Source organism: Balaenoptera acutorostrata, chromosome 14 (genome assembly GCF_949987535.1).
Source record: "Balaenoptera acutorostrata chromosome 14, mBalAcu1.1, whole genome shotgun sequence".
In the NCBI taxonomy this organism is placed as follows: domain Eukaryota; kingdom Metazoa; phylum Chordata; class Mammalia; order Artiodactyla; family Balaenopteridae; genus Balaenoptera; species Balaenoptera acutorostrata.
The window spans coordinates 9068962-9087586 of NC_080077.1; the positions used below are offsets into that span (position 1 = coordinate 9068962).

The 18625-nt window shown below is 49.7% G+C and overlaps 1 protein-coding gene across 1 annotated transcript in view; it reads right to left on the reverse strand.

The window, feature by feature from the left end:
* TMEM181 (transmembrane protein 181) overlaps positions 1–16726 on the reverse strand; it is a 71739-nt gene extending 55013 nt beyond the window's left edge. The window contains exon 1 of the mRNA XM_057527768.1: positions 16566–16726. Coding sequence (XP_057383751.1) covers positions 16566–16696 — 131 coding nt within the window. The 5' untranslated portion in view covers positions 16697–16726. The remainder of the gene's footprint in view (positions 1–16565) is intronic.
* Between the last annotated feature and the right edge of the window lie 1899 nt (positions 16727–18625).

Below are 18625 nucleotides of genomic sequence, written 5' to 3' on the forward strand. Positions count from 1 at the left end.
GCAACTAAGCCCGTGCGCCACAGCTACTGAGCCTACGTGCCACAACTACTGAAGCCCGCGCACCTGGAGCTCGTGCTCCACAACAAGAGAAGCCACCGCAATGAGAGGCCCGTGCACTGCGGTGAGGAGTAGCCCTCGCTCGCTGCAACCAGAGAAAGCAACGAAGACCCAACGCAGCCAAAAATAATAAATAAACTAAATAGATTTCAAAAAAAACAAACACGCTCTTTTGCCTCGGTACCTGTTGGTACGTGCAATAATGAAGACTAGTGAGTCTGCTGGTGCCCAGCCCTGCTGTCTCACACACAGCTCAGCACAACCCTTACTCAGGGCCCCCAGGTGCTCCTATTCACCAGGAATTAGTGTCCGTATACCACACCCTTCTCTGCCTTTGGTAGTTTGAGAGTTTCAAGTATCAGTCCCAATTTGTTAAACTGAAACATGTCTTTTATTCTCGACCTCTGAGCAGTGCCATCCCACCACCATCTCCTGTGACTTCACTCTGCTGACCTTTATTCGTCCTCAGCTTTCCAGGGCCTGGCACCCAGCCTGGTACAGAAAGAAAACCGACACATGTACTGAACAAATGACCCCACTGGATTTGTTATATGACTGGTAATATACCAGTGTGTTTTCTAATAGTTTAAGAGAATGGGGTACACCTTCCCATGGAAGGAGAGGAAAGGGGGTTACAGGGCAGTGAATGTATCCCTTGGAGGCGGGATGTCTTCCAGCTTGAACAAATTGCTGGTCCTGGTTTTCCTGAGACTTTCCCGGGTTTAGTACTGAAAGTCACCTGTCTGGGGACCCCTGAGTCCCAGGCAACCCAGGACAGTTGGTCACCCTACTTCTGGCCCGTATTTTTTTTCTGAATGACTGGGCAATTGTCTTAAGGTTTAAAGAATGTCTTAGCTTGGATCCCTCAAAAACAGACCCTGAGGCCAAAGTTTCCATGTTAACTTTATGGGGAGCAGGTTCAATCTCTGGGAAACAAGGAGGGGAGAGAATGAAGGGCAGCAGGGACACGGGAGGGTAAATTCAAGGAAGCACAAGCTGCCCGCAGCTTCCCAACCAACACAGCTGGTTGCTCGGTCTTCCAGGATAGCTCGAGAGGGACAGACAGACACTACCAGGGTAGCTCTAGAAAGGCAGACAGAAACTACCATGTCGGGAAGGAATCTGTTGGCTCTGTCCTGCCATCTGCCTCCCACGGGTCAGAGTCTGACCTACACGCCCGGGTTATGTTCTGGGCCCCCGCAAGTGGCCACCGGGGAGCCAGGGCCTGTGGGCACCCGTCCAGTCAGTGTGGGATGAACCAGCCTCCCTGCCAGTCAGCTCCCAGGGCTGCTTAGTCTGTGGGGCGCAGGAGGCAAGGGCTGGGAACCACGTGAACGTTCACAGGATGGCTCAGGTGAGGAAGCAAGGCACGGGGCCGCAGTGGGGGTGGGATGGGTGGATACTGGGCAGGGCCCGGCAGATCTGGGGACCTGTCAACGGGATCCAGTACGAAGAGGTGGCGAAGGCTGAAGTCGTTGTTGCAGATATTGGGGAAATGAGCAGCCTGGGAAAACCTAGCAGGTTTGGGGGGCTTTGTTGAGGCCCCAGCTAAGGCCCACGACCTCATTTTTTTTTTTTTTTTTTGGCCACTCCAAGATGCATGCGGAATCTTAGTTCCCCGACCAGGGATTGAACCCGTGCCCCCTGCAGTGGAAGCGTGGAGCCTTAACCACTGGACCGCCAGGGCAGTCCCCCGTGATCTCATGTTAACGGTGACTTCCCTTAATGCCTGCCCGGTAGCGGTTTCCTCCTGCAACTGAGCGATGTAAGCACAGAGAAGAGATTTTGGTATTGATCAAAGGCTGGCGGCTCCCAGGCAGCTGAGACAAAAGGACAGAGAAGCAAAGTAGTTTAGGACAATGGGCCTCAAAATTTGCTGAAGTCAAAATCACTTGGAGGAGCTTTAAAAAGTCCTAGTGTTGGGGCTTCCCTGGTGGTGCAGTGGTTGAGAATCCACCTGCCAATGCAGGGGACACAGGTTCAATCCCTGGTCCAGGCAGATCCCACATGCCGCTGGAGCAACTAAGCCCGTGCGCCACAACTACTGAGCCCGCACGCCTAAAGCCCGTGCACTGCAGCAAGAGAAGCCACCACAATGAGAAGCCCGTGTGCAGCAACGAAGACCCAACACAGCCAAAAATAAATAAATAAATATATTAAAAAAAAAAAAAAGTCCTAGTGCCCAGGCATCAGTCATTTTTAAGGCTCTCTAAAGGATTCCAATGTACAGCAAATTTGATAACCAGGGGTTTGGGGCATTGGGAAGAGAGATTAAAAAGATGGATCTATGCTGAATCAGTTTCAACTCCTTCTTGAGGTCCAGTTGCATTTTTGCTCTTTGGTTTTGTAAATTATCTCTGTATCTTTGTAATAAATTCCTTCCTTTTGGCTGAAATTAATACTTGTAACCAATAATATTAAACGCTACAGTACCATATCTCTATAAAGTGACAATTAATGCCTCTCAGTGTCCCTGACATTGCTCTCAACAAGGAGAACTGCAGCCAAGTTACCATTCTTATTTCAGCAAGGAATGGCATTTGAGTTTGCATGTCGCCCTGCACAAGCTGAAGATGGCCCACTCTTGGGAGAATGCCCGGTCTGGAGCTCCTGGATCATTCACCACTGGGCAATAGGCATGCTTGTTCTTTCCAAATTGACTTTTAAGTAATCTTTGTTGGCCTGAATCTGAAATTGGGGGCTCTCTTCACTCAAGAACATGGGGTTACACCTCAGAAACACTGCCGTCATCATGCTGGATAGATCAACCAGTGGAGACTAATCATCTTCACGGAGAAACATAATCCCATTTTCAGGTCCTCAGGGACCTGATGGTTAGATTTCAACATGACTTTGTTAGCTGCACTGCCCCACAAACAAATACAGCTACTGGGCGCTCTGCCAGCCACGTGGGTGAATTAAGAAGAACTGAAAGTGCACAGCGGTCCAGGGTTACAGCAACATTGTTTCCAGGTTTGCTTTGGTCCCATCATTCCCTAGGAGACAGAGCCGGCGGGCAATGCTCCACCCGCCCACGTTCCCCCCATCCTGTGTGCAGCACACTTGGGGGGCCTGGCTCACCCCAGAGAGTCAGGCTTCCAGCAGGGAACCACCCACCACCCAAGCCATGTCCTACACACCAAACCAAGCTGCTCAAATAAGGGCCACGATTGCAACGTAGGGTAAAGGCTGAGTGAGCAGTCCCAGGCACACGTGGGGACATCCAGATGCAGGTCGGGGGTCACTGGGCTGCAGAAATCCTCTGCGTTGCCTTTGAATATACAGAACAAGGGGATTTATCCTGACTTCCTAGGTGTGGCCTAAGCCACACAGCTCAAGTCGAGGGAGAGGGATGCGGCAGGAACGCTGGTATGGAAAAGTCCAAGTGGGCGTGGCAGTGCCCTGCAGTCCCGCCTGGGCAACCCCAAGCCTAAAGCAGTGGCTTCCGAAAATCCCGCCTCCTGGTGCGTTTCCCTTAAGAGACGCACCAGAGAGAAGAGCATCCTCAGGTGGAAGGCAGACCATTCACACATTTCTTTCATTGCTGTTTAGATTCCATTTAGTTATTTTTTCTTAAGTTATGGGAGCAGGTAAGGTATTAACAAGAGATTTCATTTCAGGATAGGGAAGGAAGTGCTACAAAATAGTTGCTATTAAAGAAAGGGCCTTAAGCGTTTTTGCCTTGTGGGGATTCTCCCTTGAGAACCACGGCCCAAAGGCCACGGGGCTGTCTTTATTGAATGCAGAGTGGGGACAGGACTAGGGAAAGAGAATGAGCGCGCTGGAAGAAGGAGGGAGAAGCATTCCAGAGTGGAGAGGCGCACGCGTGTGTGTGCCCCAGTCACCTCTGCTGCTGACCCCGGCCGTGACACCCCAGCTCACGCACACGTGACTCCCAGTGGACAGCGCACCTACAGAGCCTGGGGCCCTGCCTTCTCTGGCTCTACCTGGAGTCTCTCCTGGCAGACTGGTCACTTGCAGGCCGTCTCTCACTTCTAGGGCGACGAGCTGGCTCGATTTTCCTGGGACTGAGGGGTTTCCCAGGACACTGGACTTTCAGTGCTAAAGCCAGGACAGTTTGGTCTCCCTACCTCTAGCCCAACAGCTCCTGGGCTGGCTGGGTTCCTCCCATACTAGAGGCCTGGGCCAGAGCTGTGTCCTCTGCCCACATCCCACACCCTCCTCTGCCCCAGCGCACACATGTACACACACCACACACACACACACACACACACACACACACCTTTCCCAACCTGAACCTGATAAACCTCAGGCAGTTCAGGTGACACAGAGAAGACTGTAGACACCTCTGCTGGGGAGACTGTCACTGGGCCACCCCCTTCAGACCCACAGCTGTCTTGGTTTTAGAGCTGGGAGGAATCTGAGATGATTCCACAAGATGCACAGACCTGATTCCAAGATGGCAGCAATGGATCCAAGTCAGGATTCAGTCCTCCTGACTGTTGTTCATCAAACATTCCGCTGCTAGTTTAGAAAGTATTTGCAGAGAGGAACCTAAATCCACAGCCCTCTGTCAATCGTGCCCCTCACAAAAGTCTCAGAAGTCCTAACCCCCAGTGCCTGTGAAGGTGGCCTTTTCTGGAAATAGGGTCTTTGCAGATGATCAAGTTAAGATGAGGTCAGAGTGGGCCCTGGTCCAACATGGCTGGTGTCCTTATAATGAAGGGAAATTTGGATGCGAGACAGACATGCATAGAAGGAAGACGATGTGAAGACAGACAGCCATCTATGAGCCAAGGGACATGCGGGGCCACCAGAATCTAGGAGAAAGGCCTGGAGCAGGTCCTCCCTCACAGCCCTCAGAAGAAACAAACTTGCCGGCATCTTGATATCAGAATTCTGGCCTCCAGAACTGTGAGACCATAAATGTCTGTTGTTTAAGCCCCCCAGTTTGTGGTATTTTGTCACGGTGGCCCTGGAAACTAATCCAGAGCCCCAGCTTTCGTATTTCAGGGACAAGGCATGCTTCACGCTTTGGATGTCCTGCCCCAGCTTGGAGGCCTGTTCTCATCTGGCAAATGATGCTCTTTCTGCTGTAAGAGCTGAGTCATCACTGCAGCCGAAGAAAGACTGGGGCCCCAGAGAATAGCTGGGGTGCTTACACCTGCTCTGCTCCCCAGGAAATGAATATCTTTCTCTTTTCTTCTTGGTTCAGAGCAAGTGTAGCATTAAAGAAAAAAAGAACAAAACAGCTCTGTTGCGTGGGCCGTAGCTCAGCTCACATTAAGGTACACATAAAAATAATGAAGCTGGGGTGAACCACCAGGAAGAGCTCTGATAAGCATACAGCACCTCCGTTGTTGAATTCCAGGTGCAGTACAAATACAAGCAGCCAGTTCAAGGCATTCTGGACTTGCCTTAAGCACAGAGTTGTGCCACCTGGACACACCAAGTGATGAATGAACAAAGCACCATGAAATGGGACTGGTGGGTATTGTGGGTCCAAGGAGGCTACCACTCCCCTCGGGAGTGTGCTTCAAGCCTGGGCCTAATTATACCTTCATCGTGCCTCAGTGATGGGGACTCAGTAGACAGATGTCCAGCAGAGAAGTGGCAGCTGGAAAGTGAGAAGTAAGGGACACAGTGCACACACAGCACAGGGAAAAGGCTGCACGCCAGCCAGCAAGCGGCCCCTCTCTCAGGCCTCCTGGGGTGTACTCAAAGCACCTGATGGGAACCTGTACTCTGTAGAAAGGAATCATTTTTCCAGTGTTAAAGAAAAGGGTGCTTAGCCCTGCAGCTAAGAAGGTACCCTTATGAGTTTGGAAAGCCATAGCCAAGGTGCAGAGCCTAAGGGTGAGGGACAAAATGGCACTGATATGACAGTGGGAGACGTCGCCCAGGGCTGGCTAGGGAGAGATGGGTTGGTGCAGCTGTGTCGGGATCCCCTCGCTGGGACACAGCCCCAGGGCCTTCGTGCATCAGGTGTCAGCCAGGATCCTGGTGACGCTTAAAAGCAGAGCATCAGTGCAGTGTTTACCAGACGAACTGCCCGACCCAGCTCTTAGTTTTAATGTTTTAATTGGCATTTCCCTGTTTCCAGAGTTGGAGCATTTCTTCATATGCCTTTTGGGTTTCCTACTCCGTACACTCTCTGTTCTGATGTTTTGCCCATTTTTGGATATTTTGCCATGTCGTGGTGGTGGTGGTGTAGGATTTCTTCATATATTCTAAATAAGAGTTCCAGGGACTTCCCTGGTGGTCAGTGGTTAAGACTCCATGCTCCTAATGCAGGGGGCCCGGGTTCAATCCCTGGTCAGGGAACTAGATCCCTCATGCCACAACTAAGAGCCCACATGCCGCAACTAAAAGAGCCCGCGTGCTGCAACTAAAGATCCCGCACGCCGCAACTAGAGATCCCACATGCCACAACTAAGACCTGGCGCAGCCAAATAAATAAATAAAGAATTTTATAAATAACTAACAAACTAAATAAATAGTGGCTCCGTATAAAGAATAGATCTTGAGAAAGAGAAATTAAAAGAACAATCCCATTTATTATTGCATCAGAAAGAATAAAATACCTAGGGATAAACCGTTCTAAGAAGGCAAAAGACCTGTACTCTGAAAACTATAAGACACTGATGAAAGAAATCGAAGATGACACAAACAGATGGAAAGATATACCATGCTCTTGGATTGGAAGAATCAATATTGTCAAAATGACTAAATTACCCAAGGCAATCTACAGATTCAGTGCAACCCCTATCAAATTACCAGTGGCATTTTTCACAGAACTAGAACAAAAAATCTTAAAATTTGCATGGAGACACAAAAGACCCCGAATAGCCAAAGCGATCTTGAGAAAGAAAAACGGAGCTGGAGGAATCAGGCTCCTTGACTGCATTGACTAAATATTTTCTAATGTAGTTTAATAATTTTCCACTATATTTTTTTAGTTAATTTCCTATGTTATATTGAGTGGTTGCTCTAGGGCAACCAATGCCCAGCAGGTTCTTCTCAGTTTTACTGGGAGCTCACATGGGACTCTTCAGTTAATAATTTCTACTTTTAAAAAGTAGGGCAAAGGGCTTCCCTGGTGGCACAGTGGTTGAGAATCCGCCTGCTAATGCAGGGGACACGGGTTCGAGCCTGGGTCTGGGAAGATCCCACATGCCGCGGATCAACTAAGCCCGTGAGCCACAACTACTGAGCCTGCGCGTCTGGAGCCTGTGCTCCGCAACAAGAGAGGCCGTGATGGTGAGAGGCCTGCGCACCGCCATGAAGAGTGGCCCCCACTTGCCGCAACTAGAGAAAGCCCTCACACAGAAACGAAGACCCAACACAGGCAAAAATAAATAAATAAATAAATTTGATAAAATAGGGAGTGATTTAAAAAAAAAAAACTAGGGCAAAGTATGGCTGCTTGTAATTAGTGGAACCTCTTCTGTTTGCTCATTCATGTTTTTCATGCAGCAGTTATCAGTTGAGCACCTATTATGAGATGGACTTTGTATCAGGTGCTCATAACATAGAGATGGGTAAGATGTGGTCCTGCCTTCATGGCGTTTGCAAGGCCCTGGGAGAGGTAGATGATGAGAGGTGATCCCAATATGGTGGGTATAAGCTGTTACAGAATGCTGGAAGAGTATAAGAAGCGGGAACTGCCCAGACTGGACCGGGCAATGGGGTAGGGAGAGACCAGGGCCACAATGAAAGGAGGTGCAGGTTGTCTACTGCTCAAAGACACCAGCCAAGGGGCCAGGTGAAACCCAGCTTATACAACCAAGATGGACTTGAGACCGTGTCAGCCTGTGATTGTCCCTGAGTTTGGCCTTAAGGGATAAGTAGAAGTGACCCAACCATAGGAGAAGGGCAGAGTGAGAAGAAAGAACTAAGGTAGAACACAAGCCTCCCAATTTAAATGGGAGGGATTTGGAAAGCCTGTGATTCAGTACCATCAGACATCGGGGCATCTGTTAAAATGCAGATTCCTAGGACACATATTTTTACTGACTAATTCAGAATCCCTGGGGGGTAGGACCTAGGAATCCTCATTTATTAAACAAGTTCCATGGTAGCTCTTATACACATTAAAGTTTGAGAGCCCCTGACCCAACCCAACACCTTAGAATTCAGCTTCATGCTGCCTTTGCTGTTATACTGACCCTGGGTTGCCCTAATAAAACTCCTCATACATTTTTTTTTCAGACCAAGTTCTCAAAATGGGGCTTCTACCTTATTCCTTTTTCTTTCCCACCTTTGGATCCAGCTCTAATAACTGGAATTTTGTTTTATTCTCTTTGCTTGAGACCCTGACTTGGAAACCTTCTAGTAGCCCCAGGCCTTTGTAAATGGAGGTAGAAATGTCAAAAGCTTTGCAACTCAAAATGTGGTCCACAGACAGGCAGCATTGGCATCACCTGAGAGCTTGCTGGAAATGCAGAATCTCAGCCCAGAGCCTGAATCAGAATCTGCACTGAACAAGGCCCCTGGGTATGTCCTAGTTGGAAGAATGAAAGAAGATAATACAGCTTTGTTCATGTCAGCCCTCTCTTCTATGAAGACTGGAGTCCTTTCTTTGAGACTCAGCCCAGGAGGGTGAGAACCATCAGGGACGCAGGCCTCCTGCCTTTCCTGCTGCCAGACACACCATGGGGCCTCCAAACTCAACCTTTTCCTGGTCGTCAGCCTGTGGTCTCTCCCATGCTCCACAGAAGCTGCCCTCTGACCACTGGATTGGACTTTCTATCAGCACCCAGCAGTTCTAATTCCACACCCCAGTCCCCCCAACTCCCCCAGCATACCCAAGCTGACCACAACTGAATGTTCCATCCTAAGAATCAGTGCTCTGTTGGGGGCTGTATAGATCTTTTTTTCTGAGTAATTTGAAATCTGAAATCGTCTCCCGCAGTGGTTAGAGACAAGGACTGTGAGGACATACAGACTTGAGTTTGAATTCTGGACATAAAAAGTAACCTTGGACAAGTTACTTGGTCTTCTAGACCTAACGGGGTTGTTGGGAAAATTATATAAGATGATACATATAACCTCTTAGCCCAGGGCATGACACATAGTGAGTCTACAATAGCAGGGTAGCAATTTTAATATCTGACAATATATAGTTCAAGGGACAAAGAAGGACATTGTAGACTAGCAAAAGGGACAACAGGGCAAGAAGAGATGTCCATTATAAACATATACGTACCCAACAATACAGCCTCAAAATATATCATCCTCTGGTTGTGGGATTAGAGGAATAGCTAATGAGATGATGACAGACTCAAGATTAGAAATAATGTCCAAAGGCTGAAGGCGGGAAAAAACGGTGAATGCAGTCTTGGGCCATGTGAATAGAAACACCATGTCTGGATCAAGGGAGGTGCGATACTCCTATTTCTGTGCAGGGCAGACCATCACTCAGAGGGATTGGTTCTGGATGCCATGCATTAAGTGGGGCTGTGACAAAACAGGATATTACTTCCCCCTCCCAGTCCACAATCCCTTTCTTACGGTAACATCATCTCCTTTTTAAAATATTTATTTATTTATTTATTTATTTATTTTTGGCTGCACTGGGTCTTCGTTGCTGCATGCGGGCTTTCTCTAGCTGTGGCGAATGGGGGCTACTCTTCGTTGCGGCATGCGGGCTTCTCATTGCGGTGGCTTCTCTTGTTGCGGAGCACGGGCTCTAGGCACACAAGCTTCAGTAGTTGTGGCACGCAGGCTCAGTAGTTGTGGCACACGGGTTTAGTTGCTCCGCGGCATGTGGGATCTTCCCGGACCAGGGCTCAAACACGTGTCCCCTGCATTGGCAGGCGGATTCTTAACCACTGCACCACCAGGGAAGTCCCGTTTAGTGCTGTTAATCATAGTGCCATGGCCTTGGGGGAAAGTAGGGTCCATTCTGAGCTCAAACAGTAAACAGAGACTCTGCCTAAGAAGCTTTGAGGGGCTTCCCTGGTGGCGCAGTGATTGAGAATCTGCCTGCCAATGCAGGGGACACGTGTTCAAGCCCTGGTCTGGGAAGATCCCACATGCCACGGAGCAACTAAGCCCGTGCACCACGACTACTGAGCCTGCGCTCTAGAGCCTGTGAGCCACAACAAGAGAAGCCACCGCAATGAGAAGCCCGCATGCCGCAACGAAGAGTAGCCCCCGCTCGCCGCAGCTAGAGAAAAGCCCGTGGGCAGCAATGAAGACCCAACACAGCCAAAAATAAATAAATAAAATAAATAAATTTATAAAAAATAAAATTAAAAAAAAAAGAAGCTTTGAGACTGTGTAGAGGACAAGGTGCAAGAGGCGAACATGAGAGAAGGGCATCTCTGGAGCTCCTGGAGGGACAAAGAGCTCTAAAAGACAGTCCCAGCTCCAGGGAGCAAATCCTTCAGGATCACACAGTGAGGGCCTGAAAGGGGCCACTGGATTTGATGCTTCGAGGTCACCAGGGACCTGGGCAAGAGCAGCACCAGGACGGGTGTGGCGCGTTCCAGGGTTTCCAGGCAGATCCAGGAAGAGACAGGACCACAAGGTGGCAGTGGTGCACAACAAGCTCTGTCCGGTGACACGTGGACAGGGTGAACGCAGGGCGGTCCCTCTCAGCAGGAGGACCCTCCTCGCCCAGACAGCAGTCAGGGCCACTACTCAGGGGAGGAGCGGGCAGGGAACTCCCGGAGGAGAGGGGGATCAGAGAGGGGGCTTGTGTGCCCGGGTGGTGTCGCTCAGGAGCAGGGTGGGGAGACGGGGTCAGACGGCTCCCAAGGGGAACCATGATTCAGGGTCTTTTTATAGCCAGAGGGTTTGTCATATCAATGGCTATATCGATGGCTAGCAGATGTTGGGTGCAGTTTCACAGGTGTGCAAAGCAGGGACTCTGAATGGCTAAAAGTATGCTTCTTTGGGCTATATTTAAAGTAATTGTGAGAATTTGAGTTGGGTGCCAGTGGGAGGGAGTTAGGCATCTTCTATGAAATAAGTGAAAAAACAAACAACATGGGAGCCAACGTGCTGGGACCATCTTTAACCCATTTATAGAAAAACATGGTGGGTGGGGGCAGAAGCCAGACCAACATATGTTGGAGAAGAAGACATGGTTGCTTCCAAAGGAGGCTGGGCTGAGGGAAGTCTGTTTGTTTAAGCAGATGGGAAGGAGTCAGAGTGGAGGGGAAGGCAGACCTGAGCACGATGGGGGATAACGGACGGAGGAAGATCCTAGAGCAGGGAGAGGAGAGCCTGGGGAAGAGCGGGAGTCGTGGGGATGGAGTGCTGCTCAGGGGGTTGCATGGAGACATGCGGGGGGTGCCCGGGGGTAGCTGACCTGCCCTGGCATCCACCGCTGGCTCCTCACACATGTGTTTGCTCAGCTCTGTGGCCCGTGGCCCACCTGGGGCCTGCATCTTGTCCCAGAGAGAAAACAACAGTGCCAGCCTCCGCCACTGAGCCAGATTTGTACCCAATTCTAAGTTCTCAAGCATGTAAGCTTAATGAAATGATTTTTCTATCTTTGAAATGATGGAGACAGAGAAGGTGTTGTTGTTGTGTTTTTTTTTGCCAAAGCACTGTGTTGCTTGTGGGATCTTAGTTCCCCAACCAGGGACTGAACCCATGCCCTTGGCAATGAAAGCACGAAGTCTTAACCACTGGACCGCTGGGGAATTCCCCAGAGAAGCTGGTTCTAATAACACAGTCTCATCAGGGACACTTATTATTTCCTCCCATCAAAAAAGAAACAAAAGACAGAGAGAGACATCAATGCTCAATAGTCAGAGTTGCTCCAGGAAGTTGAAAACAAGGAGAAAGTCAGCCCTCTGAAACATTAACATTCACGTCAGTACCAATGGGACAGGGTAGAGACACGCAAGTTTGCCTTAAATAGAAAAACAATGGCTCTCAGACCTTTAAACCTGACTGCAATCTGCCCAGATGTATTAATTCAACAAGGAAGGTTGGTCAGCCTAGGAGCGTGGTAAAGGGAGAATCAGCCGAGGTAATGGTTGACAGCGGCCACTGAGTTTGTGTAGGGGAGAGAGAGCCTTGACTAACAACTCCCAATACTCCTGTCCAATGGCAAGTCCATGCCATTGAGGAGATGGGTACACCAGGCTCTCTCAGCCTGATGCTCGTAAACCTTCCCCTCATGCACATGGGTTCTCCATCCCAGCTGAGAATCAGCCCAGGCCAATTAAGTCAGAATCCTTGATGGTGGGGTCTGGGCCTCTGTATCTTTAAAAGCTCCCCCAGATGATTCTGATGTGCGGCCAGCATTGAGAAGCCCTGATCTGACTAGCTCCCCTGGCTCTGACTCCAAGCCCACCACTGCCTGTGTTCTCATGGGTCTGCATCGGCCAGTTAAACTGGCATTCTGATTCTGCACATTAATCCAGAGCTTGGTTAATGTGAAGGCTTCACTGAAAGCTGGTTTTCTCTCAATGTGCTGGCGAAATTAAGCCAGCAGGACTGAGGGTCAGCCCCAGAGCCCTGATGAATCCACCGACATGATGAAATGTTGCTTCCAGAAGCCTCGTGGGTGAGGACACCCTGGGGTATCACCTCACTGGCCAAGAAAACTCAAGTCCAACTTGCTCGCTCCTATATTTTACACAGATAAAGTAATAACCCAAGAAACAAAGGATGGATCCTCAAAATGGCCAAACACAAATCCTCTGAGAGCTGAGCTCTAAAGGATCACATCTATTATCCTTCATGTTGCTTTAGCCCTTTATCCTTTATGCCATGGACATAGTTGATTGCCTACCCGGCATCCATTGCCCACATCTTCTTCCGAACAGAACCCCAGTTTGGTCTGGCTATTTACCCCTCCTCCCTTGAAGACGTATGCCTTAGGCGAGCTGGCTCCCACTCAGTTCCTGGGGCACTGTGATTTGCTTAAGTCTAATGCTGTCCCCTTTGCCAGCTTGTGTTCAAGAAAGGACAAGTGGCCCGATCTAGTCAATGAGACACAGGAGCTGGTGTCGTTTAAAGCTTTCTAATGAAGCATAACACACACACAGCAAAGTACACATGTCATGTGTACAGGCTGATAACTGTTCACAGACTGAGAATCCCTGTGTAACCACCACCAGAAAACCCTCTTCTGCCCCCGTCCAGTCACTGCCCCCTCAAGGATAACCACTATCCTGATTCCCAACAGTGTAGAGTCGTTTTACCCGTTTCATACTTCTTTATATAAATGGAATCAAACAGTGTGTATTCTTTGTTTCTGGCCTCTTTTGCTTGCATTAGGTGTGTGTGAGATTCACTCTTGTGTGTAGTTGTTAGTTGTTTACTTTTATTGTTGTATCCTACTCCATTATGGAACAAGCCAAATTTATCCATTCTACTGTTGATGAGTATTTGGCTGCTTTCCAGTTCAGGAGTATTACAAATTGCACTGCTATGAACATTTTAGTGCATGTCCGTTGACAGACATGTGTATGCATGTCTGTAGGGTACATATCTAAGAGGAGTTGCTGGGCCAAAAGATATGTGTATGCTCAATGTTAGTAGATACTGCAAACTATTTTCCACAGTGGTTGTACTAATTTACCCCCCGTCTGCAGTGCGGGAAAGTTCCATGTCCTTGTTAGCACATGTCTGTCTTCATTGGTACCATTTGGTGGGGATATAGAAGAGATTCTACGAGTTTTGCTGTGGGCTTCAAGTTGATCCTCCTCTTTTAGAGAGCTGTAGAAAGCCAGCCAGTTCTCCCCATGAATATGAACGAGAAGCAATAGCCCAAAGGATTACTAGGGGCCAAGTACAGCCAATTGCTACCAAGTAAAAAAAGAAAGGACTTGGTGACATCATTAAGCTGCTGGATCAACAGCTCAATCTTTTTCCTTATTGTTTAGGCCGGTTGCTTTGGTTTTTCCATTATCTGTATTGGAAAGCATCTTTAGTGTTACCTTCAAAAAGCACTTGAGCCTCACAACATCCTTGCTTCATTTTTCTGATGAACCAATCCTCAGTGAAAGTCAATAGTGTTGGGATTTCAGATGCCCAGCTTCCTGTTTTATCACCCACACCGTGCATTGCCCCCTTTCCTAGCAGGCAGGACAACTGTCATCTCCCATTTTGTGAAGATGACTGTGAGTCCTTTGATGACAGGGCTGCCGTTTTTCAGTGATACCAAGTTATGTAGCTAAGATGCAGATAGACAGACCACCTAACGGAGGGGCCAACCATCTTTTGAAAACAGAGCACTAGCAGCTGTCTTCTTTCTATGCCCTGTTATGAGGAAACTGTCAGCTACACGAAGTGAATCCCTGGTCTTCCAGGGAAAAACGGACGGGTGACTTTTAGTCTTAAATCACTAATGAGGAAATGAAGATGGTGAGAAGAGCAGGAGAAAAAATTATAGTAGCAAGTTCATCTTCCAGCTAGACAGACGCAGGAGCTGTAACTCTCAGCTTCCCAACTTAGAAACCCAAGCGTATTTCACCTAGGTCTGTAAAGGTACAATCCACTGATAATAAAAATTCAATGGAGCAGTGGAAGATAGTTCAGTGACCTGAAACATCTCCTCACTATAAAACAGTCTTTGTGATTCAGCGTAACCGCTCTGCCGACCGACACACAAGATTGTAAAGCACTCTGCAGTTAACTTATTCTCAGGCCAGGGGGAGGGGGCAGAAATCATCGCTGTCCCCTTCCATCCAGAGTGAATTCATGGTCTTTAAGATCCAACTCAACGAATGAAGTTGCTCCTGGAGCAAAGATTCAAATGCTTGAGTAGGACGGGCAACCAAACTGCTCGTGTCACTTCCCCACTTAAACCCTCTGATGGCTTCACTTTGGAATTCTAATGAAACCCATATTCCTTAGTCTTCAAGGCGCTATGTGACTTGGCCCTGCCTCTCTCTGACCATTGTGCTCCAAACATGCTGGTCTTCTGCCTGTTCCTTGAACATACCATGTTATTATGGCCTCTAGGGGCTTTGCACTTCCTCTTCCTCTTCTGGAACTTTCCTGCCCAGATCATTGTCTAGTGGGCAACTCATTCTTCCCCTCTCAAATATGACCTTCTCAAAAGGCCTTCCTTGACCACCTTCTCTGAAGTAGCACCCCATCACTCTATCATGTCACCTGGTTTATTATCTTGCTAGCACTCATTGCAGTATGTACTCGCTTGTTAATTACCTATAAGCCCCATGACATCAGGGACCCGTACTGTCAGGTCTCCTAGGGGGCTGAATTAGATAGATTGTGAGGCTCATCTAAAAGCTACTCCATATGATCTTGAGATTACATGTTTTAAAATGGGCTTTCCCACTCAGTAATTTTATGACAAATATATTGGTCAGCAATACATTGCTGATTAGCCCCTGGGAAGCCATTAGGCTTTTGAAAAAAATCTGATGATAAGTGTGATACGTGTTCTTCTGAGTACATACACACATAGGACTTTTAGTCCAGGGTGGATTGTACAAAAATGACTGCTACCACTTCAAAGATAGCTGTGCAATACACCTGCCATCCTTAAGCACGGGGTGAGTGAATCGTCACTAGAACCCTCACCTTAAACACACCTTCTGGTTCAAGCTTCCCATTTTACTGATGAGGAAGCTTGAAGTGCAGAGTTAGCAATTAAGTTTCTCAGGGTCACAGAGCTAGTTAGTAACAAAGTCAATCTAGGCTCCAGTCTCCCGACTCCTGCAGGGTCCTTTCATCACACCGCAACACAGCAGGTAAGTCCAGCCACTGGCAATGGACACACTTTCCCATCAGAACAGCAAAGCGCAGGGGGGAAGCTGCGGGTGCCCTGCTCGCAGGCAAGGGACTGCAGGTCCTCGCAGCTCTCCCTCTGGCTGCAGGAGAGGGAGACAGAGAGGAACGAAGACAAGCCCAAACCAACAGCTGCTTGGGGTGCTGACACACGGCTTCCGCCAGCATCTTCACCTTGGTGCCGCTCAGCCCTGAGGCCAGCTGCCCCCAGTCCTCAGCACCAGCCCAGCCTCACAGATCTCCACCGAAGCCCAGGGTCCTGAGTACCTCAGGGGAGAGGCCAAGGCCCTCGCTGCCCACACTCGAGGGCGAGTGGTGTCTCCCCAAACCAGGTCTCAGCAAGGCCTGAGCGAAGAGCGGCGCGGTAGGCATGGGGGGTGAGGGTGGAGGGGATGACAGGAAGGGAAGGGAGAGAGGGAGGAGCAAAGCAGGGACTGAAGCCCCGCGGGTCCCTGTCTCAGGATTTGAGAACCTCGGCTCAGCTTTCCAGGGAATGGAAAACAGCTCTTCGCCTCGGCTCCCCGGGTCTGTCCTTGACCCCCCGGCGTGCGAGCCAGAGCGCAGCAGCCAAGCCCCGCCGGCCTGCCGCCCCCTCCGCGCCCCTCCCCGGGGCTCGGCGCCCTCCCGGAGGAGAGGGCGGCCGAGGGCAGGACCCCGCCCAGCCCGGGAGCGCAGGCCAGGCCGGGAGCGCAGGCCGGGAGCGCAGGCCGGGAGCGCAGGCCGGGAGCGCAGGCCGGGCCCGGGCGAGCGCGGCGTGGGCGGGGCTGCTTTCCAAAGCCGGGCTCTGCCGCCCCCCGCCCCGCAGTCCGGCCCGCCCCTACCTGTAGTAGCGGTCATCTCTGAAAGGTGTGAGGTCCTCCTTCAGCTCCCGGTACGCCTCCTGGAGCCGCTTGCACAGGTGCTTGAGCTCGCTGCAGAGCGGGGGCTCGAAGGCAGGGTACTCGGCGTCCATGCCCGCGCCGCGCCCGCCGGAGCCGGACGCCGCCGTCCTCGCGAGCCCCGGCGTCCCCTCCTCCCGCCGCTCCGCCCTTTGTATCGCTTCCTTCGCCCCCTCTCTCCTCCCAGCTGCGGGGATCGGGGCCGCCGGCGGGGCGGGACCGAGGGGGAGGTGGGAGGGGGCGCGGAGGAAGGGGGCGCCCGGCGCGCTCAGGGCGCCAGCGCTACGACGCTGGGAGGCGGCCCCAGGGAGGGTGGGGATGGAGGTCCCCGCCCCGCCGAGGGGGGCCTGAGGAGGGGAGGGCGCCGCGCCCATCAGCCGCCGCCCAGCGAGGGGGGAGAAGGAGAGGGCGGGCTGGGGGTGGCGGAGCCCAGCACAAGGTCGTCTGCAGCCCAGGACAAAAATGCAAAGGGCCGCCCTTGCTACTGCTCCTGTTGGGAAAGGGAAGAAACCGGACAGGGGAACAGAAAGGAACATGGGGCTTGGGGACGGACCGAGAGCCCTTTCTCGCTGGGAAGGTCAAAGGCTGGCGCGGGGTCTCGCGTTCAGCACCACGGACAGCTCCCGGAATGCTTTTCCTTCTTCCTGGGTTCCCCTTGACCTGATGCAAAAACATTTTAAACGAAACCCATTATGGTTATGTCTTAATGAGTATCTTTTAATGATAAAGGAATGTGTCCAAATGAGATGCCTTTTCCCATACGTTCTATAGCCACCAAAAATAAAAAATAAAGTCTGGGCAAAGGAGTTTCATCCTCTACAAAGCTCAACACTAGTGTGTCAAGTGAAACTCACAAATCAACACGTCTTCCATGAGACTACTTACCCAAAGATGGTGTCATCTCCTCTTGTGAATTTCCCCAATAACAGGTGGAGAAACGGTTGTTCCAGATGATGTCAGTGTGCTTCCACATGAATTCAGGACAGGTTTCCATGTGAGGTTGGTTGTGTGCGCAGTAGAGGAGCCTTTACAAATATACGTTTCAGGGGTCCAACTTACCCTATTGAATCTAAATTATAGAATATGGTTCCCAGGAATCTGTATTTTTCAAAGCTCCTCAGGTGAGTCTAATGATCACTCATGTTTAGATAGTCTCAGAATTCCTGTATTTCCTGCTACTTTTACCTATGTTCTAATTTCACCCACTCTTCCTTGCTCTTTGTTTTTATCATCATATTTTATTTCCTCCCTCCCCTTGCATTTTGGAACAACTTTTTTGTCGGCTGGCCAAGCTGTCCACTCAGGTCTTGCAAATATTCCCGTAACTTCTGATCATCCTGCACTGTGCACAGTTAGGTTTTAGTCCTAATTCAATAATGTGAGCATCGTATTTAACCATCTCAGGAGGACAAAGAATGGAGCTAAGACGAGATCTTTCAGGAAACACACATGCAGATTTGTTTTCTGTAATGTGGTAGAGATTATGAGACCAGCATATGCCATATTTCAATTATTTTATGACTGGCTACAGAGAGCTTATCACTAGGGGAAATATTAACTAACCTCAGAGATACCCCAGAGCACTTAAAAATTCTCCAGGAATCCTCCTCTAGCTTCTCCAGCCTAAGCTTCCCCCACCTCCGCCCCAACTTTGAACTACTGTAGCCCCTAGAGGACAATGCAAGTCTTCTGGCTCTAGCACCGTGGGGTACTCATCTACCTCGTTACTTCTTTTACCACAAAGAGCTGGAAATGCTAGATAAAATAGCACACATACGCCGGTGTGTATACATATGTAACAACTGCGTAAATGTTACACACACTTGAGCCAGGTAGTATACTGTAATTACTTTTCCTCTTCTGTACATTTCCTCTAGAATTAATAATTATATTTTACTGCTTAGTTTTCTATGTACTGATTTTTATTTCAACCTCAGGTCCCCCACCAATTGTCTAATTAATTCCCCTCAAGCTATTCAGGCACAAGATGCATTCTATCAGTT